This window comes from Metarhizium brunneum, chromosome 6 (genome assembly GCF_013426205.1).
Source record: "Metarhizium brunneum chromosome 6, complete sequence".
In the NCBI taxonomy this organism is placed as follows: Eukaryota; Fungi; Ascomycota; class Sordariomycetes; order Hypocreales; family Clavicipitaceae; genus Metarhizium; species Metarhizium brunneum.
The window spans coordinates 1433654-1458878 of NC_089427.1; the positions used below are offsets into that span (position 1 = coordinate 1433654).

General features: G+C 51.4%; 11 protein-coding genes across 11 annotated transcripts; 7 read left to right on the top strand and 4 right to left on the bottom strand.

Moving 5' to 3' along the window:
* Positions 1-719: 719 nt before the first annotated feature.
* On the top strand, positions 720-1823 carry G6M90_00g097880 (uncharacterized protein; the record flags this gene model as incomplete). The annotated part of the gene is made up of 1 exon (XM_014691068.1): positions 720-1823. The coding sequence occupies one exon, from the start codon at positions 720-722 to the stop codon at positions 1821-1823; it is 1104 nt and encodes a 367-aa protein (XP_014546554.1).
* A 2465-nt stretch (positions 1824-4288) lies between these two features.
* On the top strand, positions 4289-6297 carry FRE7_3 (Ferric/cupric reductase transmembrane component 7; the record flags this gene model as incomplete). The annotated part of the gene is made up of 3 exons (XM_014691067.1): positions 4289-4494; positions 4562-5176; positions 5235-6297. 3 exons carry the CDS (start codon positions 4289-4291, stop codon positions 6295-6297), a joined length of 1884 nt encoding a protein of 627 aa, XP_014546553.1.
* A 269-nt stretch (positions 6298-6566) lies between these two features.
* On the bottom strand, positions 6567-9089 carry hxB (Molybdenum cofactor sulfurase; the record flags this gene model as incomplete). Its single annotated transcript, XM_014691066.1, has 2 exons — positions 6567-8950; positions 9008-9089. The coding sequence occupies 2 exons, from the start codon at positions 9087-9089 to the stop codon at positions 6567-6569; spliced, it is 2466 nt and encodes an 821-aa protein (XP_014546552.1).
* Positions 9090-10247: 1158 nt separating this feature from the next.
* Positions 10248-13016, top strand: ZNF (Zinc finger protein; the record flags this gene model as incomplete). Its single annotated transcript, XM_014691065.1, has 3 exons — positions 10248-10371; positions 10479-12457; positions 12522-13016. The coding sequence occupies 3 exons, from the start codon at positions 10248-10250 to the stop codon at positions 13014-13016; spliced, it is 2598 nt and encodes an 865-aa protein (XP_014546551.1).
* A 759-nt stretch (positions 13017-13775) lies between these two features.
* Positions 13776-14920, top strand: PXR1 (the record flags this gene model as incomplete). The annotated part of the gene is made up of 3 exons (XM_066131535.1): positions 13776-13801; positions 13876-14827; positions 14900-14920. 3 exons carry the CDS (start codon positions 13776-13778, stop codon positions 14918-14920), a joined length of 999 nt encoding a protein of 332 aa, XP_065987742.1.
* A 529-nt stretch (positions 14921-15449) lies between these two features.
* On the bottom strand, positions 15450-15817 carry G6M90_00g097930 (uncharacterized protein; the record flags this gene model as incomplete). Its single annotated transcript, XM_014691063.1, has 2 exons — positions 15450-15623; positions 15758-15817. The coding sequence occupies 2 exons, from the start codon at positions 15815-15817 to the stop codon at positions 15450-15452; spliced, it is 234 nt and encodes a 77-aa protein (XP_014546549.1).
* Positions 15818-17302: 1485 nt separating this feature from the next.
* G6M90_00g097940 (uncharacterized protein) lies at positions 17303-17491 on the top strand (the record flags this gene model as incomplete). The annotated part of the gene is made up of 1 exon (XM_066131536.1): positions 17303-17491. The coding sequence occupies one exon, from the start codon at positions 17303-17305 to the stop codon at positions 17489-17491; it is 189 nt and encodes a 62-aa protein (XP_065987719.1).
* A 1291-nt stretch (positions 17492-18782) lies between these two features.
* Positions 18783-19991, top strand: dsc4 (DSC E3 ubiquitin ligase complex subunit 4; the record flags this gene model as incomplete). The annotated part of the gene is made up of 2 exons (XM_014691062.1): positions 18783-19126; positions 19187-19991. 2 exons carry the CDS (start codon positions 18783-18785, stop codon positions 19989-19991), a joined length of 1149 nt encoding a protein of 382 aa, XP_014546548.1.
* A 93-nt stretch (positions 19992-20084) lies between these two features.
* Positions 20085-21299, bottom strand: RCL1 (RNA 3'-terminal phosphate cyclase-like protein; the record flags this gene model as incomplete). The annotated part of the gene is made up of 1 exon (XM_014691061.1): positions 20085-21299. One exon carries the CDS (start codon positions 21297-21299, stop codon positions 20085-20087), a length of 1215 nt encoding a protein of 404 aa, XP_014546547.1.
* A 302-nt stretch (positions 21300-21601) lies between these two features.
* On the top strand, positions 21602-24067 carry G6M90_00g097970 (uncharacterized protein; the record flags this gene model as incomplete). The annotated part of the gene is made up of 1 exon (XM_014691060.1): positions 21602-24067. One exon carries the CDS (start codon positions 21602-21604, stop codon positions 24065-24067), a length of 2466 nt encoding a protein of 821 aa, XP_014546546.1.
* Positions 24068-24383: 316 nt separating this feature from the next.
* TAF3 (Transcription initiation factor TFIID subunit 3) lies at positions 24384-25140 on the bottom strand (the record flags this gene model as incomplete). Its single annotated transcript, XM_014691059.1, has 2 exons — positions 24384-24652; positions 24744-25140. 2 exons carry the CDS (start codon positions 25138-25140, stop codon positions 24384-24386), a joined length of 666 nt encoding a protein of 221 aa, XP_014546545.1.
* Between the last annotated feature and the right edge of the window lie 85 nt (positions 25141-25225).

The following is a 25225-nucleotide window of genomic DNA, read 5'->3' on the forward strand; positions in this document are numbered from 1 at the left end:
GTGAATTTTTAGCTTGGCTTGAAAAGAAGGAACAGATTATGACGCCGTGAGATACTGGATGAAACTGTCGCCAAGAACGACCTTTTGCCCTGGTCATGGAGCACTGCCCCGTGGTCGTCTGAACGGCTCTTGCTGAAGCTGTTTGATCGTCCCATCTGTTGCAGATTCTCAGCCACAGAGGTCATCTTAGATGATGCTGCGCTTGAGGTGACACAACCGCATTTCCTTGGCGAGAAAAACTTCGGCACTCGGAAAATTCCTCAAATGCAATGCGTGATGGGTCATTTCCCCGCGTTGCGTGTCAACAGCGGCGCTTTTCATCTAATCTATCTCCCGCCGCGCAGTTTCACTTTATCTTCTCACTTTGGTTGCCCCTGTATCAGCTTCTTAATGCTAGTCTCTGGCTCACATTCCCGTTTCATCATCAACTTTAAGTGTGCTCCGCTGCCTGCAGGTCAAGCGTGGCAGTCGTGCGGGTGCATCAACTTGATGGTCTTGTTGGCGTCGCTCCAAACTGGGTGTGTCGCTGATCAAACTTCGGATATGGGCGTTTCCTCACCACGGGGTCTCGGGGACGGTTTGTAGTCGTGGTGTTTTTCTGGGGGGGTTGCCTAGACAAAAACCTTGGTATCGCCGTCGACATCTCTTCCTGCCATTTCCCTACTCTGTAGAAGTTCACGTTGATTACCTTGCTCTCCCAGTCCTTACCAATACTCACAATGCGGTCCATCTTTCTACCTGTTCTGGCAGGTTGTGTCACGGCACAGTTTTCGTCGCCGTCAAAGGAATCGGCTCTAGAGCTCGACAAGCAGATTGATATCACATGGAATACGGCTGGGCTGGAGGAACCGATCGCGATTAACCTGGTGCCGGCGGGTGTAGCAGGACGGACTGTCATTGCACAGCAGGTGGCTGGTTTGTCTGCCGAACCCTTTGAGATGATCTCAACTAATGGCAATACAGTTGGCATTCAAAACAGTGGGCTGTTACAATGGGCACCTGATCTTTCCATTGCCGCTTTCCCCAGCTTCAACATGGTCATCGTCGACTCCAAAGCCCGCGTTGTCGTATCAGAGGAGTTCACCATACTGTCCCTCGTACAGCAGCCTGCTATTGTGACGCGTCTCATTCCTATTGCCACGGATGTAGTGGCCACGGATAGCGAGGGAGTGGTGGCGACGCAGAGGGTGACGAGTACGAGCCAGATGCTGTTGCCGTTGCCTACTGAACCAATCAAGCTACACATGTCGGGGACGCAGGTAGTTGACGCGATGGTGACGGGCGTGAACGAACAGGCGCCCAAGCCCACGGAGGATGTGAATAAAGATGGCCAAAAGGAGGGACTGTTGCCGCTTCCCGGAGTTGAAGGCGAAGAAGAGCCGGTGGCAGGGTTGAAGCCTTTGCCCAATGTTTCAGAGTCGACGACCACGTCATCAGCTGAACCGGAGCAGACGGAGGCTAGGAAAGGAAGTGGCAATGGGGATGCGGCAGCGGCTGGTAAGAAAAATCAGGGTTCAAACAAGAATATGCAAGGAAAGCAAAAGGAGGGTGGCGGAAGCAAGAATAACGACAAGCAAGCAAACTCCGGAAATTCGGGGGCATCTAAATCTGGAGGCGGTAAGGACGGCAACAAGAGCAACAACAAAAATATGGCCAACAACAACAACAACAGCAATAACAACAATAATAATAACAACAACAACAATAATAATAACAACAATAACAACAGCAATAACAGCAACAAGAGCAATAACAACAGCAATAACAACAACAATAACAAGGGCAAGATGCAGGTCTCTAAAGCCAAGAAGCCCATGGCATAACGATCTCCCGATGATGAGCTACTTCAGGCTCTTGGCCGCAGGGTACGTCACAGAAGTCACATACACTGAATGACATATGATCTAACAGTCTCTAGGACATTATTCCAACTCCCACACTGGCGTAGCTCAATGCTTGAGGTTAAGCAAAAGAGGAGGCGACGGTTCTTGCCACGAGGATTAGTCCTGAGGCTAGCTTGGGTGTCGCTATGTTATATATGTGTGCTGATACCGTGGGGTTGGGATTATTTGCTATGGAAGTTTGCGGCTGTGATCACTGCTGGCGGTGTATTTAATCGGAGTGACCAGTTTACGTCGAATAAAACAATGGCGTTTTGAGAGAATCCCCATAGAGTCAACAGGTCAAATCACTGATTTTTTCAAGCAAATTACCTTCCATGACGAATTTATGCTACATAACGACGCAATGTTCGCACTCTTGTATCGCAGCTCGGCAAGCGAGCTATGTCACTCACCTAAACAAGGCCAGGCCCATGTTAATAACCTTCCTGCCTCTCGACTCACTTGGTAGCTATCTGACATTGCCGTGGCTGACTGCTGGATACGCATCCGGACGGTCTATCATGTATACTTAGTAGATGGTCAAGTTTAGACGTCCATACTAACGCCCAAGAATTTCCATTATAAGCTGAGCGGAAGCTGCTCTCTCTTTGTCAGTGAATCCTGCTTCTCCCGGTTTAGTAGTAAAGTTGTAACCCTATCTTGCATGGTAAAAAATTCAGTGGGGGGAATGCACCCAAATAGACTGCTAGGTAAGTTACCAGTTTTCTTTCTCCCTTGTATTCTATGTCACGGAAATTGTCAAATCGAACTGCGATTGGGAAGTCGCCTTCCCTTGCGGATAAAGTAACGTAGTGTGTTGAGCTAGCTGCAAACACCGCCAGTGTGTTCTGTGATTGCTGAATAGTGCAATTTTTGCCTTCTTCCAAAGGAGAATGTCGAATACTCCAGGACCATGATGGTGCATCTCCTTGTACCAAGTTGCTTGTAGGAGACCTCGTTCAACCACGTGTATATTGAAATAGTCGTCTTGAGATACGGGCATCGTACTCCGTGCGGCTCCTTAGCTCTATCTTTTGTCGTCAGTTGCGTGTGTACCGCACAATGCAGCGTAGCCATTCCCCACGCGATTCCTGACCTTGACTTACATGGTCTCCGTGGGGGATAGTGACAACTGTGACAACACGCTCGCGAATGACCCATCTGAGCATGCATCTCCATCTTGGCAATTGTAACGGAGATAGACGGGAAATAAGCTTGCAATCACGGCCTGTTCGGGTTGGTCCTCATGCTGTTTCACGGTCCGCCAGTGATGAGTTGCTTTGGGGGGAGGCGTTTCCCTGTATCACGACATCCACAGACTAACAAGCGTTGACGATGCGGATGTGTGGCTATTCTTATTAAATGCGCCAATCTCCCACACAGGGAGCCTTAGAAATGTATTGCAAGGAGATGAAATCAAAACGCAACATTGAATGGCATGGAGAAAGTCGGCATAAGTCAAAATATGGAAGGTGTCATGCACCATCTCGGTGGGCAGGCGCCACCCGGCGGAAGCCCAACCTAATGTTAAATTCGATCTCAGCATAATGAAATCATCCTTCGCGAGCGGAACGCCGCCACACAGCAGCCATGAGCAGCAATGCGGATAGCCCTTTGATCTCCATGAATTCTTCGTTGGGCTTGGGCAATCTACTCTTTTTCCGGTTCAACAAGCACAAATGCAGCTTGTTTCGCTTTTCTTCGAGTGTTTCAGCGGAAGGACAAACTTGCGCAACTGCGTCATCTTCAGCAAGCCCAGATCTTCGACTCCAGCTGGCTCCCAGCAGAACGCAGCCGTGTCACATTAAACTGTCGTCCAATACATTCAATTTTTGACCTGGGCAGTGTTGCAACCCAGGCCCCTATGATCCCCGTGTGTCTGGCAGGTTCTCGGCCGTGCCATCTCAAACCAAGCTTAGGTAATGGAAGATGCTCAAATATGCGCATATTTTGGGGCCCCTGGACGGCATCACCTTCCATGACTGGCCATGAGCAAAGTGAGTTCGTGTAGAGAACGTTTCGGATGTTTTGATCACTGCCTCGCCATCTGCATGGACTTACAAGGTATGGCGCCAACGGTGCCATGACACGATCTGATTATGTATCAAGCTTGGTACCACGCCGTGCATAACTGTATCATGTCAAAGGGGGCCATGATGCATTCACATTCGGTCCTATATACTGCCTATATTTAATTACAAAAGTAACGTCTTCATCTGTTTTCTTCATTTTCTATGGGAGCCCGGTAGGTTATCTATTTGTACCGGCTTTGCCTTCACTTTGTTCCGCTCGTCTGCCGCCGTCTCCAGTGTCATTGCCATTCTTTCTCCTACACCCTTCTGCCTAACGTAAACCATCGTGTTCCAGGCTCAGGTTTTATCCAGGGGATTGAATTGGGACGCACCATGACGACACATCCCGTTATGGCTTCTTCTTCTGAGATGACTTCTGTTGGCATGGCCTCCCCGCGAATGGCCTCCTCGGGCATGTCTTCAACGCCGTTTCTGCCAATACTGAATAATCCAATACAGTTTCACTCCTCTCGAAATCCGGGAACCTGCACTCTGAAGCCGGATCAATGTGTCCTAAAAAATAGCTACTGGGTATTCTGGTAAGTCGGCTACTTGACATCAACCTGTCTTCTCCTCTCAAACCTTTATTTACTGACCATATCTCAGGTACGAGGCGGATCTGGTTTACTGCCTCCCCGTGGTATATCTTTTCGTATCTGCCATAACAGTATTTACCGTTGGTAGATTTGCCTCGGACTTTAGTCCGGCTACCATGATAACCCAGAGAAAATCATGGCGCTGCTGCGTGTCGGCTGTTCGCTTCCTATCTTACAAGAGTTGGCGAATTGGTAGTTGGTACTCCCAGTCTCTTGGAGTCCTTCTCCTCGCGGCAATCGGCGTCGTCTTTTTTTCAGCGCTGACCTTGGGACCCCGGCCGTACTACTGGCCAACTGACGCTCGCTATGGAAACTCGCCTCCTATCGCTACGCGGACTGGGTGGATGGCTTTGGCCTGCATGCCGTTTATACTCGCCTTCGGGGCCAAAGCCAGCATGGTTACTGCATTGACCGGTATATCAACCGAGAGACTAAACACATGGCATAGTTGGGTTAGCTGGGCGATGCTGGTACTGGCCCTCATCCACACATTTCCTTTCATCGTCTACCACCGTGACAAAGGCGATTTGACCACCGCCTTTCGCACAGGAGGCGTATGGCTAACCGGTGTGGTTGCCATCATAGCCCAAGCCTGGCTAACATTCATGTCCGTCTCTTGGATTCGGTACGCATATCATCGGTTAGCACTGCAACAGTTGCCCGCGCTGACGAATTCCTAACAGAAATAAGTGGTACGAATTCTTCAAGTCGACGCATTACTTTTTTGCAGCCGTCTTCTTGGTTTTCTTTTTCCTCCACTGTAGTTTCCGCCTGACATCTTGGGACTACTTCATTGCCGCTGGAGTCATCTATTTGAGTAGTCTGTTCTACGCCCTGGCCAGGACTTTGAAGCATGGCATTGGACGCACTGCCATCCTCAGTATGGAGTCTCCCCAATCGTTGCGCATCACTGTCCTTACAAAATCCAAGTGGAAGCCAGGCCAGCATGCATATCTCCGTTTTCTAACAGGCGGCCTTCACTCCGTCACAGCGCACCCGTTTACCATATGTTCAGCTCCTTTAAAGGGTACTCAGCACAACGAGATGGTTTTTTACCTTAAACCACTGGGAGGTTTGACCAATCGACTAGCTAGCATGGCTCAGAAACAGGAACATGCTAGCCTCAGAGTCCTCTTGGATGGTCCATATGGAGGTTTGCCCGGGCGCTGGTATAAGGGATTTGACCGCACGATACTCATCGCAGGCGGCTCTGGGTCTTCATTTACTTTCCCTCTTATTGAGGATTGGCTGAGTCGGCGTGATTCCAACTCTACAAGTGAATTAAAGGTCGTCTTGGCCACTAAGGATGTGGAAATGCGAATATGGTATACCGAGGAGTTGCAGCGTGTTGCAGAGCGACAGCGCGGTTCTGGAGCAACCGAGTTTCCTGGAGTAAGTATACTTCTCTATGAAACGTATGATACGGCCGTGGGAATTCCAGTATCAAGAACCACGTCTTCGAGTAGTGATGAGGAGAGGGGTAAAGAGGAGCCAAGGGTACAGTCATCTGCTGACTCAACTACCTCCCTCTTTGGCATCAAGGTCTTCCGTGGACGCCCTGACACAGGAGCCACGGTTAGGGAGGCGTCACTCCAGCAGTCTGTTGGCACTGTTGGCATTGCAGTCTGTGGACCAGCCGGAATGGTGTACGACGTTGCAAGTGAGGCGGCAGCACAACAGCAACGTATTCTGAGTGGACACACTGGGGCGTCTGAGGTTTGGTTTCACTTGGAATCATTCTCGTAAGTGTTCGCATAGTGCTGACTGATACGAGCTAACCACGTTGCGTCTGCAGGTATTGAAATCGACATCGTAATACTTGTACATCAAATACAAGATCACAAGACGGCGAAAGCTCGAGACCCTTTCATTTTCCATGCACCTCTATTATCACGCTGGCAAATGATTCCCCCACCCAGAATAATTTATACATGCCGTGCAAGATGATGGCCAGGAGATATTGTTGCATACATTTATAATTATACAAAGTTCGTCGTTGGTGTCAGTCGTTGTAATCATGGTATCCATCCGTCAACAGTAACAGCCTCTCCGACCTGAATTGTAGGTGACTGGTTCACCAAGCGCACATCTCTAGGCCTAGGCTCATGTTTCATGTGCACTCCAAAATACACCTTTCCATCAATCCTCCTGGTCTTTGCCAGCGTTGAAAACGGTTCCTGCCTTCTGATACCGGATGTTTGGTCAACACAGACCATTTGACATCGTCGACAGGCGCCGAGCAGCTTGAATTCTTGGCTCCCGATGCGGATCTTGCTCCAGGTATCCTCCGAATAGGCAGTGTGCTTGCTCCCTTGGTCCGCTTCAATGACTATATTTGCTCTGAAGGAATCATCTGGGACTCCCGTGCCACCTCTCTTAACGATATTGTCGTTCAGGGCATCCACGCTACTGCTGTTTACTAGCAGAATCGGACTCTCATTGGCTAGTAGTATTTTGCCCTCAGTAGGCTGTTCTGTGTCAGAGTCTGGGGGTGACGGAATATCAGGAAACGAGCCAGGTAGCGTGCACAGCAGTTTAGTATGTTGGTGTTTCTGGATGCGTGCCTTGACGGTACGGCTCGTGAGGCCACGACCGCCAGCAGGGAACCTTGCTAGCACACACGGAACGCCTAGGCATTGGGAGAAGAAGTCGTTGATTTCGGGCGAAATATATGCTTGAGCAGAAATTTCCTCTCCACAAACTTGGGAGGACACTCGTTCAGATTCCTCGCCAAACAAGGATGGGTTCGCGGATAGTGGGATCTGAACCTCTGGTAGGCCCACGTCGCTGCCTGTTCCGTCATATGTCACCCGCAAGGAACCCTTTTCGAAATCCAGTGTTGGGCGGAAGAGTGCCATCCTGGGGTAGCGTTTCTGACTGAGTGCTTGGCCTGAGCCTGGGTGAACTAGACACCATTCACGATCCCACGCTAGTCCTTCAGGTTTCACATCCCATTGCACACCTGGCGGTACAACATAGCCACCGCAGCTTTTGATTGGGAAGACCGTGATGGATTTAACTCGAAAATTGGGTGGCTCTTGGAGTTTTTTCTCGGTCTTCTCGCTGGGTGATACGAGCGTAGGATGCTCTTCAACAAAGAACTCCTTTACAAATTCGAGGAATCGTTCAATGTCAGAGTTGGTGCTCATGGCGCCCACACTTGCTCGAATAACACCAGTAGGCTTGCCATTCATAAGCTCGCTATCAGCACCACATCGGATTCCTGCAGATAGATTTCGCTTCATCTCCCATGGTTCTAGACCCAAAGCAGCGGCTATGTTTCCCGGGCTGCATAGACCGCCCGTTCGAATATGAATCTTATGAAGAATGGCCAGTTTTTCGACTTCTGCCAAGCTAACCCAACCGCCTGCGCTGTTCCTTAGGTTGAACGAAACTACTGGACCCGTTCCTAGTAAGTCGGCAGGATCTGGACGGTGGGTGTACATGACGCACACTGGTACAGCATTGCCATGTCGCAAGCTTTCCAGCCCATCGAATAGTTGCAGAGACAGGGAACAAGTGTGTGCGCCGACTTGATCCATGGAGCCGAATAACTTGGAGTGCATTTTCATTGCTGAGTCCAGGGCTATGATATTGTGGAATGGCAGTGTGCCGTCTTCCAGGCGTTCGTGAAGAAACTGGGTTTTCCTCGCATGCCACTCCTCCTTCTTGCAAGTGACCACATCAACTGTGCCGCCGCCGAAATAACGCCGCCGGTCAAAAATACATTCTGCGGAACGTCGAACTATTAGTGCTCCCAAATCGGGAAACCCGAATATTTTGTACAGGCTGAGAACTACAAAGTCTGCAGCGAAATCAGGCGAGCTGAGGTCTAGTCGAGATGTAGCAGAAAACGAAGCTGCATCAAGGAGGGTAAATAAAGGTGTTGATTTGCCATCCGAATTATCTTTAAGTTCTCTCGGCCACGATAGGGGATACCGTCGCCCGTCCATATGAGATTGGGCAGAAAAGGCAAAGAGGGTTGCTGAAGACGGGCCGGTGGACGGGAATGGATCTTCGCCCCGCAGCCATGAACCCATGTCAACGTCATCAACGCATATGCTCAGTCTTGCGTCTTCCCTGGCGCCTACCAAGCTGGTGTGACATGCTTGATGGTAAGCGTATGAGTAGCCCTCCGGGAGCGCTCTCATGGCTTCGACCACGAGTTTGACACCTGCTGTGGCATTTGAAACAAAGACCAAGTCGTACTCGGACGCATCCGCATTGAAAAAACGTAGTAATCGTAATCGAATGTCGTCTATACGTAATGTGGAAAGCTGCGATGACCATGAGCCAGAGTGAGGGTTGCCATAGAGAGTTGAAGTCATCTCCTGTGCAAAAGCATCCATTGAAGATTTGGCACACAACGTAGATCCCGCATGATCCAGATAGACAGAGTCTGCACAATCGTAAGAAGAATGCCCACTGATGAATGTAATCGCGTATAAGTGTTTACCTTTTAGCATGGGGTACTCCTGCTCACGGAATTCCTCCACCGCGACATTGTAACCACTGGTGACAGTAGGCAAGCCCGTCATTTCCACGCGAAAATGGTAGGCTCCGAAGGCGGCAATACAAGAAGAGTCGATATGGCTTGGATCAAACAACCAGCAGCAGTCTTCGTTTAAAAACACGACGGTTGAGTGTGGTTGGTCGTATACTTGAAGTTTGGACGTGTCGAAGTCTCATGACCCCAAAGCCAGTAGCCTACATGAGACAGAATTGGCTAAATACCTTAGAGGCATGGTCGATCCGAATATCGTGTACATTCCGAATATCCTGAAGAAATACAGGATCTGGGGAAGTTGAGCCGTTCCCTTTATCTTGGATCGTTTCCCCACACAGAAGAGCATTGTCGGGCGCCGCCGCCGTTGCGGAGGTCGCCACCTCCCTCACCCAAGAAAAGAATGCTCTCATTGGCTGGAATGAGGATGGCGATTGCATACTGTTAATTGACTGTGAGTCCCCGCTATTCTTACGCCTGTCCATACAGTGCATTTCTGGGACTCTCGCACCAGTCTGCATCCGTCGTTGAGCTGCAGGTGGCCGAGGCGTCAACGTCGCCAACAGGAAGGCGCGACTTGAGCCGACTGGGAGGTGAGAAAGAGTTGACAGCACTTGAGCTCCACCCACGCTTCTCCGATTGAGCCTCTTCCAACCTCCTTCACTGTGCAAAGCTGCTGTTCGTCCCCAAAGAGCGATTCAGCAAGCAAGCATCAGCGCGGCATCGCCGGCTTCAGATTTCCGTGCTCATTGAATTCAGTTCGTTATCCCCCCTTCTTGGTTGCGTTTATTGATCCCCTATCTCCTCGTCGCTTCAATTGCCAATCCACCCCATCGTCGTCGACCAACCACCCAAACCCGATTCATCCTCCCTGACCATTGGTCGCTTTCTCTTCGTTTTTTTGTCCTCCTGCCACTCTGTGCTGCGAGGGATCTTAGCTACTATCTTTCCTTTGGCCTTCTTTGGCATTCCCTCTCGTGTCTTAGCCTCTTAAATTATTGTTCTTTGCACCTATTGTTAAGATGTGTTCTCTAACCGTCGCCGTGTCGCCACAACCGCAGGCAAACGTTTCAATCGTGTCCTCAACGACCATTCTCCGATACGTTATATCGTCGGATGAACCGAGGCAAAGCCAGATTTCTAGGTCAAAAGCCGACGTCCGGCTTACTCGGCGGCAGCATTGTTGGTAGCAATGGATTCTTACAGCACGTACAGAGACTCCTCGGCTAGATCACCATCAGATCGGACTTGGGGCCGAGATGAGTCGAGAACTCGGGACGAGCGATCTGACACCTTTTATCGCGGACGATCTCCGGGTAAGATTGATTGTTTGCATAGAATGCTGTGATTGCCTGTTTGGCAATCCTTGTCCGTCGTTTTCTATTTAAAGATTCGGCACCAACTAACTTTGTTCCAATCACAGGCAATGATCGAAGAGATCGCAGACGATCGCGATCTCCTGGAGTAGACCGGTACGAGCCACGGTCTCGCCGAGAAGACAGAGATAGAGACAGAGACGATCGTCGACGAATAAGTTCACCACCGGCAAACATCGACCGCTATGTACCTGGACAAGAAACTGCATCCCCCGGTGTGACGGTCAATCCTCTCGCCGATCCAGCTCGCCTACCCTACCAGGTGGGATTCTCGTATTTTGGAGAATGGTGGAGAATGAATGAAAAAATCAAGGATGACAAGGAACGGGCCCGGACTGGTCGCAGACGTGAACCAGAGAGACCACGTGGTGCTCGCGAGTCGCAGGAAGAGCGCGAAAAGGAAAAGGCCAAAATTCAAGCTGCATACGACGCCTACAAGGAAGAGCTACAAGCAAAGATGGCGCGTTCATTTGTTTCGGAACACAAAAAGGAGCAATGGTTCAAAGAGAGATATGTGCCTGAGATTCGCGACGAGCTTCGCAATAAGCTTAACGAAATTCGGCGCGGCGCCTATAGCCAATGGGAGCAGGATCTTGAGACAGGAACCTTTGATGAGTTTTCGTTGGAAGGGTTGCCCAAGGCTGAGAGCAACGGATCTGGCGGTGTTGTTGAGAAGGAGGAGGGCGAAGCCACCGCGAGCAACGAGATTCTGGGCGTCGGAGATCTCCTTCCGGCGAACGGGGCTGATATCCGCGACGAGAACCAGTTCCAGCCTACTCTACTGATCAAGACCATTGCACCTCATGTCAGTCGACAAAATTTAGAGTCTTTTTGCAAGGAAAACCTCGGGGAGGAAGAGGGCGGCTTTAAATGGTTGTCACTCTCTGATCCCAATCCTAGCAAGAGATATCACCGTATTGGTTGGGTGATGCTTCACCCATCCTCTGAGACATCCCTCCCAACAGATCGGATGGATCCAAAGGACGACGACGGCGAAGTGGATACAACAACTCCACAGCCAGTGTCAACCGCGGAAAAGGCACTCGAGGCAGTCAATGGCAAGACTGTCAAGGATGAAGTGCGAGGCGACTTTGTATGCCATGTCGGCGTTCACAACCCTCCCAATAATCCAAGGAAAAAGGCATTGTGGGATCTCTTTTCCGCTCCCGAACGCATTGAGCGAGATCTGCTCCTAGTCCAACGGCTGGTCAACAAATTTGAAGAAGACTTTGGCTCAGACTTCCAGGCCATTCTCAAGGTAGAGGAAAAGGTTGACGACCTGCGCAATACCGGCCGGCTTCAACCAGCCGTTCCGCCTACGCCTGCCAAGAAAGTGAAGAAGCAACGGGAAATCGTTCTAGACGAAGCAATGGATGATGAAGATGGCATGGTGGGTGAGGAGGAGGAGGAGGAGGAAGAAGATGGCGCCATTGACGACGAGGCCGATGATGAGGACATGCTCATCAAGAAGAAGCAACTGGATCTCTTGATTGAGTATCTGCGTCGCGTGTTCAACTTTTGTTTCTTCTGTGTCTTTGAGAGCGATTCCGTCCACGAGCTTACCCGAAAATGTCCAGGGGGTCATCTTCGCCGACCCAGAAGCACCTTATCTTCATCTGCGCGATCTGTAGCTCGTGCAAGCGCCAATGGCGAGCCGTTCCCTGAGAAAAAGAAGACGGCTGATGTAGAAGAAGCCGATCCTGAGCCTGCAGAGGGCGATAAAAAGTTTCGCAACACCTCAAACAAGACGGAGCAGCAACTGCTCCGGGCGTACAACTGGGTCAAGACGTTTGAGGACAAAATTATGCAAATCTTGGAGCCGCAAACAGTCGACATGCGCAAACTTGGCGGGCGATCAGTTGACGAAGCAGTGGAAGAAGAGCTGGCCAAGTACGTAAAGCAAGAGGACGAGCACAAGTGGCGCTGCAAAGCTCCAGAATGCACCAAGCTTTTCAAAGAAGAGCACTTTTGGAAGAAACATGTCGAGAAGAGGCACGCCGACTTCCTGGATAGCATGAAACAAGAGGTTTGTCAACTACATATCCAGTCCATCCTCCTCTATTTCGAAATGAATACTGATTTTGTGACAGTTTGAGCTCATCAACGCCTATGTCATGGACCCGGCACACATTGCGCCTTCTAGGACGGATGCCAACTCCAACGGACACTTCCCGCCCGCAAACGGGCAAAACGCCACCGGAACTCCTCGGGGCTTCAATCTGCAAAACTTTTCAATGAATAGCATGATGGGTATGCCCGGGTTCCCTATGGCTGGAGGCAACTTTCCACCCATGTTTGCTGGTATGCAAGCAGGCAGCTGGAACCCAATGAGCGATGAGCGCTCAGGAGGCGGACCAATCCGTCGCGGTGGTATGGGTAACCGAGGGCAATATCGCACGGGCCCATATGACCGTCGAGGCAACAGGTTTGATGGAGGCCGAAACCGTGCCGGCGGATCGCGCTGGGGAGACGGTGCTGGCGGTGCGGCGGGCGGTCCTCGCGAAGCCGTGCAGGGCCGTAGCTTAAAGAGCTACGAAGACCTAGATCACGTCTCTGGCGGTGGTGGGAGTGAACTCAACTACTGAGTGTTTGCTTTACCAAAAATCTTCCTTTTTTTTTATCCCACAAGCGGCTCCAAAACGATAGGTTTCACGACAGATTGCAGGTCTGGGACCCAAAGAAACGGCGGGGACGGCGCCTTTTGTTTTAATACGATGGGGGAGCAAGCCTTTGACTTATCTTGCGGGTCGCGTCTCTGTCATCTTGGCACAGCAGATTGAAAACTTTGCAATGGCGATGGGTTTTTGACTTTTTTTTTTCTTTTCTTTAAATCAGGCGCTAGCTAGGTCGTGGATGTAAGTAAACATGTATTCCAGCAGAAATTTTGATGATATTAGAACGCTTGATATTGTGATCGCGTTGTGATGAACCGCTCATTGTGATGTGATGTGGTTCATGTACCGGCCCTTTTTCCATCTAGCACAGCAACGCGAACTATCTACCATATTCTACCCGAGGATCTTAATTCCAATAGTATACAAATGGTTTGCCTTTTGACCTTGGCCGTTCAATAAAATAGGTGACACGGGTGCTGAATTAATCAACTTCTCGGTGCTGAAGACATTGCTGCTTTCTATCACTCTCTCAACCCTGCGGCTGGCAACAACTGTGGGGCCATTCGGTTGTGGCCGGGCCAATCACCAATCACGATAAGGGCCCTGATATGGAGCGCCCTCCCGCCCGCTCACGACAATAACTTGGTATTTTTTTTTTCTCTAGCCGCCCCGGTCTGCATCCTAATCAGCACATTGAGACTTGGCCTGTTGCAGCAAATAGCTGTCAAAATGGGTCTTCTCGCCGAAAAACAGAGGTATGTTGCGTTATACTCTGTTCGTCCTCTCCTGAGAAAAGCAGAAAAAAAATTGACTTTCAATGGTGCATTAGTCGATCAAGAATCAGCAAAGATCCCAACAACACAAAATGGACTCGAGACACCAAAACGTTCGGACAGAAGATTCTACGCGCCCAAGGATGGGAACCCGGACAATTCCTCGGAGCGCAAGATGCGGCTCACTCTGAGCTGCACACTGCCGCCAACGCATCATACATTCGCGTGGCTCTCAAAGACGACATGAAGGGCCTCGGCTACAACAAGGCCAAGGAGGACGAAGTCACAGGCCTCGATGTCTTTTCTGATCTTCTGAGTCGGTTGAATGGCAGGTCAGAAGAGTCTGTCGAGGACGAGAGGCAAGCGCGGCTGGTGGTCAAAACGAACCGGTATGTAGAGGCGAAATGGGGCCCCATGCGGTTCATTCGGGGCGGATTGCTGGTCGGCGATGAAATCAAAGTAGAGTCCACGTCGGAGGAGTCGACGCCCACTTCCGAAGTCGACGAAAGAGGCAAGAAATCCAAAAAGGACAAGAAGAGCAAGAAGCGAAAGGCAGGGGATCTGGAAGAGGGCGAGCCGGAATCAGCGCACGCAGCAGATGCCGAGAAGAAGGAGAAGAAGCGAAGAAAAGAGGAGCGGAGGGCTAAAAAGCTGGCTGCAGCTGCGGGAGCCGAGGACAACACGGCCGATGAGGAAGGGCGATCAAAGAAGAGGTCCAAGAAGGACAAGTCCAAGTCAAAGCCGGGTTCCGAGGCGGAAGACGGGTCGACGACCGACTCCAAAAGATCTAAAAAGGACAAGAAGAAACGCAAGACGGAGGAGGCAGAGGGGGGTGATTCAAATTCAGCTACGGCATCTGTTCCGACGTCTACAGTAACTACGGGCACTTCAACGCCTACCGGGAGCGGGACGGGAACTTCAACACCGAGAGGGAGTCGCAATTTTGTTCGATCACGGTTTATTGCTCAGAAAAAGCAGGCGGTGCTGGACACCAAGGCCTTGGCTCAGGTTAGTTTCGTGCTTATTGCGGCAAGATGCCAGCGTCTGGGCAGGTTGTGTTTTGCTAACGAACTTGCGCAGATCTTCATGGTCAAGACATGACCGCATTAGTGGAGTTTGCACGGGATTGTAGCCTGGAATATAGGCGTTGATTTTCAAAAAGCGTCGATTAGCCTTGTCATGGCGTTTATGTCTTTTGCATTGATTGACATGTTTGATATAGACAGATACAATACATGTCTGGATTGCACTCGGTGTCGCTACTTGGCGATGCAAATCAACGGGTCACACCAGTGGCTGCATATGGATCGTACGATGTCGCAAAATCACACAAGACCTCGCGTGACATTAACGGCACACTCAACTTGTTGCAATACTCAATTACACGATTTCATAGGTAATCGCAAACTCGATACAATAAAACCCCAACCACTGAACCATGCAGAAGCCGCCTCACCCAGACACCCAGCCTAATATACATCAAGAAAACAAAGCCATTTTCACTGCGCCCAGTCAATCGCGGTACGACGACGTATGAAAGCTAATGTTTTTTCTTTTCTTGTTTTTTTCTTGTTTTTTTACTTTGTATCCCGGCCAAAGTTACTGTGAAAATCTTGTCAATGAGTTGCCATCACACAAAAAGGGACAGCGCGCGAATAACAAAAGGGCGATGAACATACTTGTGGAAGAACTGGCTAAAGATGCCGCCCTTGGCCTGCTGATCGGACATGCTCTGGCGACGAGCAGCATCCTGGTTGTTCTTCTGCTGCTGGAGGGATTCGAATGCTGGCATCCAGCCGGAGCTCTGTGGCGTCGTGTTAGCACACTGATGGCGGGACAGATAAAGAAAAAAGAAACAAAGGGGGGAAACAAGAAACAGAAAAAGCAAAGCTCGGGCGAGCTGCGAGCTGCGAGGAGTGATGCAAGACGGTGACTTACTCGTCGGCGAGGGGCGTTGCCGCTGGTGGTGGTGGGAGAAGTCTGGTTTGGTTCGCTCATGATGGCTAGGAATTTCACCTCTGTTGTGGATGGGAAATGAAGAATAGGTTCTTGTTTGGTTGATGGTAGATGGGCTCAAGCTGGTAGGGAAGCACGAGACGCGAGACACGGCAGGGACGGATGATTTGAAGGCAATGAGGGGTCAAGCTGCCCTTTTAATACTACATTCAATGGCATCGACAGGCAAAGGGCAAGCTCCTGGCGAGGGAAGAGGGGAGGCACCAGGACGCTTCGAAAAGCGGAGCAGATGGCATTTCGGGAATCTACAATAGGTCTCGTCCAAAGTCAAAGGTCAGACAGAGGTCGAGCTGTTGGTGAGAGGGAGGGGGAAGTGCGACTCCAAAGCGGCGGACTGGTCCAATGACGTTGTGTCGGTGGTGAAGCCACAGCAGGAAAGCATCAAATGGGATTTTGCACATCACCTCACGGCCCCTCCTTTCTTCCCTTCTCCTGGTGCGATCGGCCGTTGCAGTGGTGTGCTTGGGATCGCGACGTTCCACGGGCAGGCTGGGCGAGTTTGTCAGCGTCATTGGCCTTGGGTTGGCCTTGGGTGATTGCGGTCATGGTTGTTGTCCGATGGCATTCCATATCCCAGGCAGAGAGAGGGTGAAGCGTTGATGGGCCGCGTCTTGTCAGATATGCCACGACGAAAGGTCAGGGACCTGTGGGGACCTGCAATGACGACCAAAGGCGTCGATTGGCCCTCCTGGAAGTTCGATTCGTGATTTGGGGCCCCAGATCGAGCCGATGGTTTCGACGTCTTTTGCTCTGCGGCATGTCCCATGTTCCCTGATGATCGGGGTCGTGGGCGTCATGGCATGACGTCCCGTTGAAATGGACCCCGATTGTAGCCATGGGGACCCATTCACTGAAACCAAATCGCCGGAGTGGGCACTTTGTGGGGTTGATGCATGTGGTGACTTGGGTGTTCGATAAACAGTCAACAGCCCTGGTGACGGCGGCACTTGCATGACCCACACAGCCGGGGGCATCAACGTCAAATGTAATCACGGAGTGAAGATAAATGTTGTCATCCGCTCCGAGTCGATAGCTTTATTTTGACAAGAGGCTGAACGGTGTCTGGTGCAGTGCAGTGTGCATCGCCCATCGTCAACGCCACCAAATAACCTCGATAGTCTAGTCTAGCCTTTCTCGTCTCACACAATTCGAGTCGTCTCATGCAGCCCTGCTTAATTGAGGTAACAATGAACCCAGGCCAGCCAGAATTACCGGTCCCACGCAGTTCGCAATTGGGTGGATTGCACTTAAAATAGATTATCAGACGGCCAGGTCAGACATCTCAGCTGTGATACGGCTTCTCTCGCCCTGGAATGAATGATGTCTCGGTTGGCGGCTTCATTTGTCTGTTGGGCGCGCCATGGAGATATAAGGATAGCCTAGTTGGCCCCTCGCCCAGATGATAGTGTGCTTTCTCTCGACGTACCAGTCCTTTTTTCAACAATTCAATCAACAGTTTGAATAAATATGAAGGTCGCTGTCATTATTGCTGCCTTGAGTGTCGCCGTCATGGCGTTTGATGGTCCTGCACCCATTGACCATGGTAGGCGCATTGACAAGAGGGACAGGGAGCAGGAGTTTGGACGACGCCATGGCGCGAATATTCCCGGCCTGAGCTTCATGGAGCAGCGCGAGGAGGAGGCTGCCAAGGTCTAGGAGGCTGCTACGGCTTGAAACTATTCCGTCTGCCAGATTGCTCAAGGTTAGTAGTAAAGATCACCCTTTATGAGGAGCGGTGGACTGGTATTGACACCCTGTAGGGCCGCTTCAAATATTGGAATAGGTCACATTGGCATTCCAAAAAAAAAAAAAAGACAAGAAAAGGATGGAAGGAAGAAAAACGAGCGGTATTGAGGTGGCTGCAGATCGGATTCTAGAGACTGGAGGCACGAGAGGCCCAGTAGTGGTTTGCAACATCAGCGGACTGGTTACCGATGATATCTATCGACTGCAACTTGTTTCATTGAATCCAACCATACGACTGGTGTCTTATCATGGCATTGCTGATGTGTTAACTGCAACGCGTATCAGCGACAACGAATGCTTGAAAATAGAGTGACATCTACGGCAAGTCAAATATTCAGGAGTCCAATAATGATCTTGCCGTCCAAGGTAGCTTCTGTGTTTTTGAAACTCGCAGCCTGCATTTTTTGTTGAAACATCCCCCGCCAACTTGCATTTGTTTGTGCTTCCAGTCAGTCTTTATGTCTCCCAATAAACATTGGAATGCGATAAGCTGCATCGGCGCAGCGGTATCGAGTGATGGAGCACAACCAACCGATTGCACCGCCGACTAAGAATACCTCTTTAATGCGAATGACACCGACATTGGCCAGTGACAAACTTATTCGTGGAGTAGTAGGAAGCACAGCGTGGGTTTTGGATCCTCCAGTCCTCGGCAGCTAGATGTGGTTTATGGCGCTGCGTTGGCAGCCTCTTTGATGTAATTCAACGACGCTGATGAGAGCTTTACCAGTGAGTAGTAATGTATTTACTGCGTCTATCAGTCAAGGCAGCTCGTGGAGGCCGAAAGCAAACATAGACAGGTTTGGTTGGGGAAAGGACGTTGTATGTCAAGAGTACGACAGAGTACGCAGCGATTAGTCTGCCGCCAGCGCACGTGTCCCACTGGCCACTGCCCACCGCCCACCGCAACAAGACGCCTGGCCGGATTTAGTATTGATCCAACGGCCCGTACGACAGTGCTGCGCCCTGTTATTCATCCGTAGAGCCTCGAAAGCTTCGCCAGCTTATTGGCACAAGGCTTCGTCAACATCTCTCTCCCAACGTCAAGCGCTCGCGCATGCGTACATGAAGTAGCGCTACCACAAGCGCACACTTCAGATCCGCATTGTAGAGCTTCGCCTCATGACCTGCTCCGTTTAAACGTGAGCTGCCTCAATGCAGTGCCTGCTCAGTCACTGTAGATGACGTACACGAGACGACTATGAACCATGATGATACGTCAAGCTCGCCCGCCCCAGCTGCCGAAATCCCGTCATCGCGACAGATAGAAGACTACGATACGATACCGATTCCCACGGCAACCGATGCCGAGTCAGAGCCTGGGGCCGCGGATGCGGATGCAGATGCGGATGCAGACGCAGATGCAGATGGCGATGTAGATGGTAACGACGGCGGGCCGCAGTCTCGCTCGCGGCGTCGGCGCAGGAGGAAGGCCAAAAAGGACCGTAATCCCGGGCTTGCCAAGAAGCTGTCCTTTGTGACACATCTACTCAAGACGCTGGATTTACTCGCTTTTGCCGAACTAAGCGGCCTGTATTATATGGAGTCCGTATATGCCCGGAAACGTCCCTTGTCTCTTGGCTGCCTGCGATGCTAACTGCTCAGGTGCTCCATGTTTCGATTTCTCCTTCGCGCAATCGGCCAATACATGTACCTTACTCCGAAAGACGAGGCCTTTCCCTTCCTCATGCCTGCCAGCAGGGTTCACGTTCTTCTCGTCGTTATCCCAAACTTCATATGCATCTTCCTGCACCTCTTTACATCGCTGCCACGGGGACCTGATTTCCACCGCGGCTACCAACACGGCGGGCTTGTCATTGATTTCGTCGGGCAACGGCCCCCAACGTATAGAATATACTACTTGCTGGCCGACTTTGCTATTCTTGCCATTCAGTGCCTCATGTTGACGGTGCATACGCAACGAGAGCAGCTCCGCGTCATGTTGAGGACGTTTCGGCCGATATTGCCTGAAATCGCCGAGGAGTTGGAGGCGGCGGTGCGCTCAATACAAGATTTGGATGCCGAGGAGCGAGGGGTATCGCTGCATGCCCAAAATAGCGCTGCTGCTGCTGCTAGTGTAGACGATGGCGGAGGCGTCGAGATGCGCGAGCGCAACGGGTTTCACCAAGCGGGAGAGGCGGGTGAGCAGACTGGTGAGGCGGAGACATTGCTGCGAGAGAGCACGAGCGAGGGCTCATCCAGGGCGCAACTTGCGGATATAATGAACTCTGGGAATGCGGTGGTCGGCGAGTATTACATTGTACAATCAGTCTTGTCTGCTGCTGGCGATCTTGAGCGTTCAGCGGCACATTCGCTCCGTTCAATAAGTTACGGGGCGACATTGGCCACCCTACAGGCGAGGAGAAGGGCGGTCATTGCCCAGTCTGCTGCAATACGACCAAATAGATAGATTTGTGGCCTGGTGGTTGGAAATAATAGTATTTTACTTTATTTTGCAGATTTTCGCCATTGAACTCCAGACCCAACGTGGCATTGACGCCGTCTAGGCTATCTTTCTGCCCACATTACCAACACCTGTTCCCTTGACTGAAACAATAATATCTCCGGATTCGTCATCCTCCACGTCTCTCAGGCCCCAACTGCTGGCACCAAATGTCCTCAAGTCCCGCGCCAGGGAAACCATATCCTCCGTCGCCAGAACTTTCTTTCCTATTCTTAACCGACCAACATCTTCTGAGCCCATCGCCATGAGTATCAGCATGGCGCTCGCTGATATTTGGGTGGCGCAACCGCCTTCCGCAATCGCCTCCAGTAGCTGATACGCACACTTCTTGCCAATATCCTCTGGAACCATGCCGCCCGACGGAGGAACCACCACGTCAGCCGAGTAGAGAATACCGGCCGCACTCGATTCGGCAACAAGACTCAGGCCAAACCCAATTCCTAGTCGACGTTTGCTACCGGCCTTGTCGCCGGTAGGCACCAGCGGCGCCTGATCATATTGCGCCGCGACGTGTATGTCCGCCACCAGAGGGTTGAGAACCTCACGGGCAGAGTGAATCATTCGCCCGTTATTGGAGGCGGATACTCCTGTGCTGTATGCCACCCCACGTATTCTCTTTATTCGCCCCGGGCTGCGGTTCAGGTGTAGCGTCTTTGGTAGCCTAACTTGACTCGCAAACCGGAGCTCAACGCACCCGCCTCCCCCCTTGCCACCGGGTCCCGCGCATGATCTTTGCAGGACTCGCAGTTCGATCCGGACGGGCGGGATGCCAAAGAGCGCAAAAAGAGGGAGGATGGCTGTTCGGAAGGTGTCGACGGAAACGTCGCCTGTTTCCGTGGCGGATGTGATGACGCCAGCACCGGAGAAGCGTACATTCATGTGGGCTTTTGAGAAGGGAGCCAGGAGGCATAGTGGGAGGAGGAAGTATGTGATGCCGCGAGTGCAGGTGTCGGGAATCTTGTGCACGAGGACATCCCCGTCGGTGGCGCCTTGGCCGGCAATTACGCCTGTGATGAGGCCCGGGTGATAGGTTATGGTTGTACCGGTGTAGGAGATTTGCATAGAACTGCCATTGGTAATGGCTTCGAGAAGTCGGAGAAAAGATATCTCGTGTGGTGCCAGGCCCGGGTTGGTGGGGGATGTGCTTCGGATCTTGGATATGTGTACTGGTCGGCCGGTTAGGGTGGAGAGTGTGAGACGCTTGGTGAATGATCGGTGGCCGGTGAACCGCAGGAACTCTGGAGAATTCGACATGATGCCCTGATTTTCCCGTTTTCTACCTTTACCGGGGATATCTCCAAGTACATTGTACGTATGGGTGGTTGACAAAAAAATTAATTTTCTGCCATCTCGTCTCCACTTAGTTTCAAAGAGGCAGGTGGTGGATGCTATCTGGCAAATAGACTGTCCACGTCCCTGTCGGCCAATGTCAATCTTATCGATAGTGCGAAGCTTTGATTCTCGACAAATAGTCAAGGTATCTAGGGGAGACGCTCTGAAAAGGCTTTCGGGGACTCACACCTCCAACCCATCACTGGGTACGATTCGCCGACAGCATGCCTGGCAGGCCACTGCTCTTCGACTTACAGAGCCGAAATAGCCCGATATGTCGAACGTGCCTGCTTGCCATTCGGCAAAAGATAGTGCCGCCGAGAGTTGCTGCGTACAGCTCACAAGCTCCCCCAAAGACCGAGGCAAAGCAGCCTTCTCGAAATCATGCTTCGATTTCGAGACGTCCCACCAAGTCTGAGCTGGGGCAATACCTCCAGGGCATCAAAGATTTGCAACAACAGTCAAGAAACAACGAAGACAGCCAAGGATTCTCGGTACGGTTCTTCGAACAAGACGGGCATAAGCGAAGCGAGGTACCAAACGGCGAGGCGTTCGATGACTCCGTGGGAAAATTAGACGGTTCCGAATTGAAGGAGGCCCTCCGAGATATACAAGCCAGTTTGGGGTCAAAGGAAGAAAAGGATGCATTTCAAGCTGTGCTGCGTGAGATTGGCGGCGACGTGAGTAGCGTCGAATCTGCTAGGGATTTGGAAAAGATGATGGAAAGGATGGAGGCATATACGAAATCAATCGACGCCGAAATTGAGAGTGCAGGCTCCAACTTGCCGAAAGAAGTACTAGAGGAGCTACAAAGGGACTTGAGGAATCTGCCCCTGAGCGATCATGACTGGAGACCTCGGGTCGCCCTACCTCAAATCTCCGAGAAGCCCTGGACACCAAATCAACGCAAAAAGATTAGCAGGCTCAACGTGATTCTAGCACGAGCTTTTCGAGAATCCCGTCGCGAAAATGGGCTCACCAAGAACACCGTATCAGCAGTGTACAAGGCCTATCACGCGGCGAGAATCACACTAGCTCGTAGTTGGGGCCATGTTCCTATCAACGTGTGGGACTTGCTTTGGACAGTCCTTTCTGCCGACGAATCCATCAACATTCACCGATTAGCTCACGTCTCGTTACTCGCGAGAGACATGAGCGAGGCCAGAGTGACACTCAGCCCGTCGCAGCAACTCGTCACAATTGAGGCAGTCTTTGTCGACGGCTGGGAAGCAAAGGCGATTGAAAATTGGAAACGTTGTGTCAGCACTCTCGGAGACGAAAAGGCCGAAACATTCCAAGACTACTGGGAACTCGGTGTCCGGATATTCTGTCGGGCTGGTGATTTGGATCAGGCCGAGCGGGCTGCCAACATACTGTTGAGCAAGCGCATGGATCCACGCATATTATTGCCTCTTATTCGAACATGGTCTGAACAAGCAACTCCGAAAAGCCAAGAGCAGGCGTGGACTGCGTATCGAAGGATGCGAGAGTTGCTAGACAAGGAAATGAGGCTATCCGACTACGATCAGGTTATATCATACTTTTTAACAACAAATCAGACCGAAAATGCCCTGTTCGCATTCGTCGACATGATGAGCGACGGAGAGATCGACCTGAAGAAGCAAAAGTACATGCCGTCGGTCGTGGCCAATAAGTTCTTCTTGGGCAAATGGCTCAAACGGCTGATTGGCGCTGGAGATCTCAACGGGGCTTTCAGCGTCGTGGAGTTTATGCGCAAAAAGGGTGTGGCCGCGTCTCCCATTCATCTCAATGGTCTCATTGGTGCATGGCAGAGATCCGGGGGTGCAACTGATCTAGAAAACGCAGACAGACTTGCGTGGGAAATGATTGAATCTCGTATCCGTTTCGTCAAGTCGCGGGCTGCGTCACCGGCCGGACCAGAGCCAATTGCCTCCTGGCCGCGAGCAACGCTCGAAACCTTTTCTCTCATGGCAGAGAACTACCGTCTGCGTGAAGTACACGCCCGCATGGAATCCCTCTGGGACGCCTTTCGCGAGTCGGAAATCAGCCCAGACGCCTTCATGATGAATCAGCTCCTCGAATCATACCTCCAGGCAGGTCAGCCCAAAGACGCACTTGAGCTGTACCGCTCCCTCGTCACGCAACGCGGCATCTCCCCCGATCCCTATACATTCAGCGCCCTGTGGAAAACTCTCCCCATAAACAGGCTCCACGTCATCTCTCCGTCTTCGCTGCCGGCAGAAATCATATCCACGCGGCAACTATTTTCCGAAACTGTCGGGTTCAAATCCGTTTTCGAACCAGACGGCATGGACGGCCAGCTCGCGCGTAAAATTCTCCATACGTTTCGCCGACTCAAAGACAACGCAGGCTTCCTTGTGGCGCTCGCCGCCCTGAAACAAGTATTCAAATTCTCACCCCCAGAGACGCTAGTCGTGGAACTTGTGCTTGGCACGACAAAACTATCGTGGGATAGTGCGTCGCAGAGAAAGCGTCTTATTCTGGTCAAGAGGACACTGGATAACGAGTTATTGGCGTGGGCGGAAGGGGATGTGAGCAAGCTGGAGGGCGAAAGAAGAGGGGATGCCCTGTATGAGTATTTGCAAAGAAAGTTCTGGTTCGAGGGGACGGATAAGCAGAGGAGAGAGGTTCTGATGGATGCGGCGGGGGAGATGGGTAGTTTAGATGTGTTGGCGCCCAAGTCGTGAATGAGGCCTCGTGTGGCTGGCATATGGAGAGCAATGTATAATAGACAGCGTGTATAATAGACTCTCTTCGATCACAGATGTCACCATGGCCATGCTCAAATGAAGCAGTTTTTGACCGTGTACTTCTTTCAGTGTGCAGGCTAGAACAGCTACATCGCGCAAAATGAAATAGTGGTATTCTTATTTCCATGCCCACCGACCCAAACGCCTCGCTATGCATAAATCAAGTCCTCCCACAAAAGATAAGGTGGTGGCCCTTCACCCGACCATTCGTCTTAGGTCCCCCAACTCGTTTCTGTCCATGACCCCGATCGCCCTAGGAAAGGTCCATGTCATCGTCAAGTCTGCTCCCTACTGAACTCAATCCCGAACTGGGGGTAGGCGAGCCTCGATCGCGACTCGTCTCGCCGCGGTTCGTATTTGCCAGGTTGGTGTGAGATGAGCTTCGCTGCATGATCCATTCATTTACGCTCGTCACCGGTCCGCCCTCGACTTGGATCTCGGCAATCGTATCGAGGGACCTGCCAATAACGGTTCCCGTGAATTTGCTATCTTCCGCTGTTTTGGCGTGCTTCTTCTTGAGGGCTACAATAAAACGTTAGTGTCTTGGTGTCGCCCTGTTCCTATGCAGCCAAAGTGGTGTATCCAAAATAAAAAATAAAATTAAAAATCTCACCGTTCAAATAATCCGTCGCGTCGATTTCACCATCTCCGATTCCCATCTCCATAAGTTCCGTCATCCGTTGACCTGAAAACCAGTCGATGAACTCATCTACACCCGTCGTGTCTTCCTCCCCGAGCCATGATTGCTCCGTGGCGGTCTTCTCCGGTAGTAGCGCGCCGACTTCTTGGAGAGCCAACCGCGCATCAACGATGGTGTAGTCACCCGCATCGCCTTGGTTGTGGATGGCGTGCGAGGCGGTCTTTTCACACAGCACGGCTAGGTATCGACCTGCGATGTCCGTGAGGGAATCTACTACGGATGGTTTCGCAGAGTGGTAGCCCGTCGAGCGGAGGATCTGGAGGATAGCAGGCCGGAGGAGCGCGTGAAAGAATGCTGATTGCGTCGTCATTGTGAAGAATATTGGGAGCGCGAGAGGATGTAATCGTTTGCTGGGCGATCGTATGGCGTAGGGAGCTTTGCGCTGCTGTTGTTGC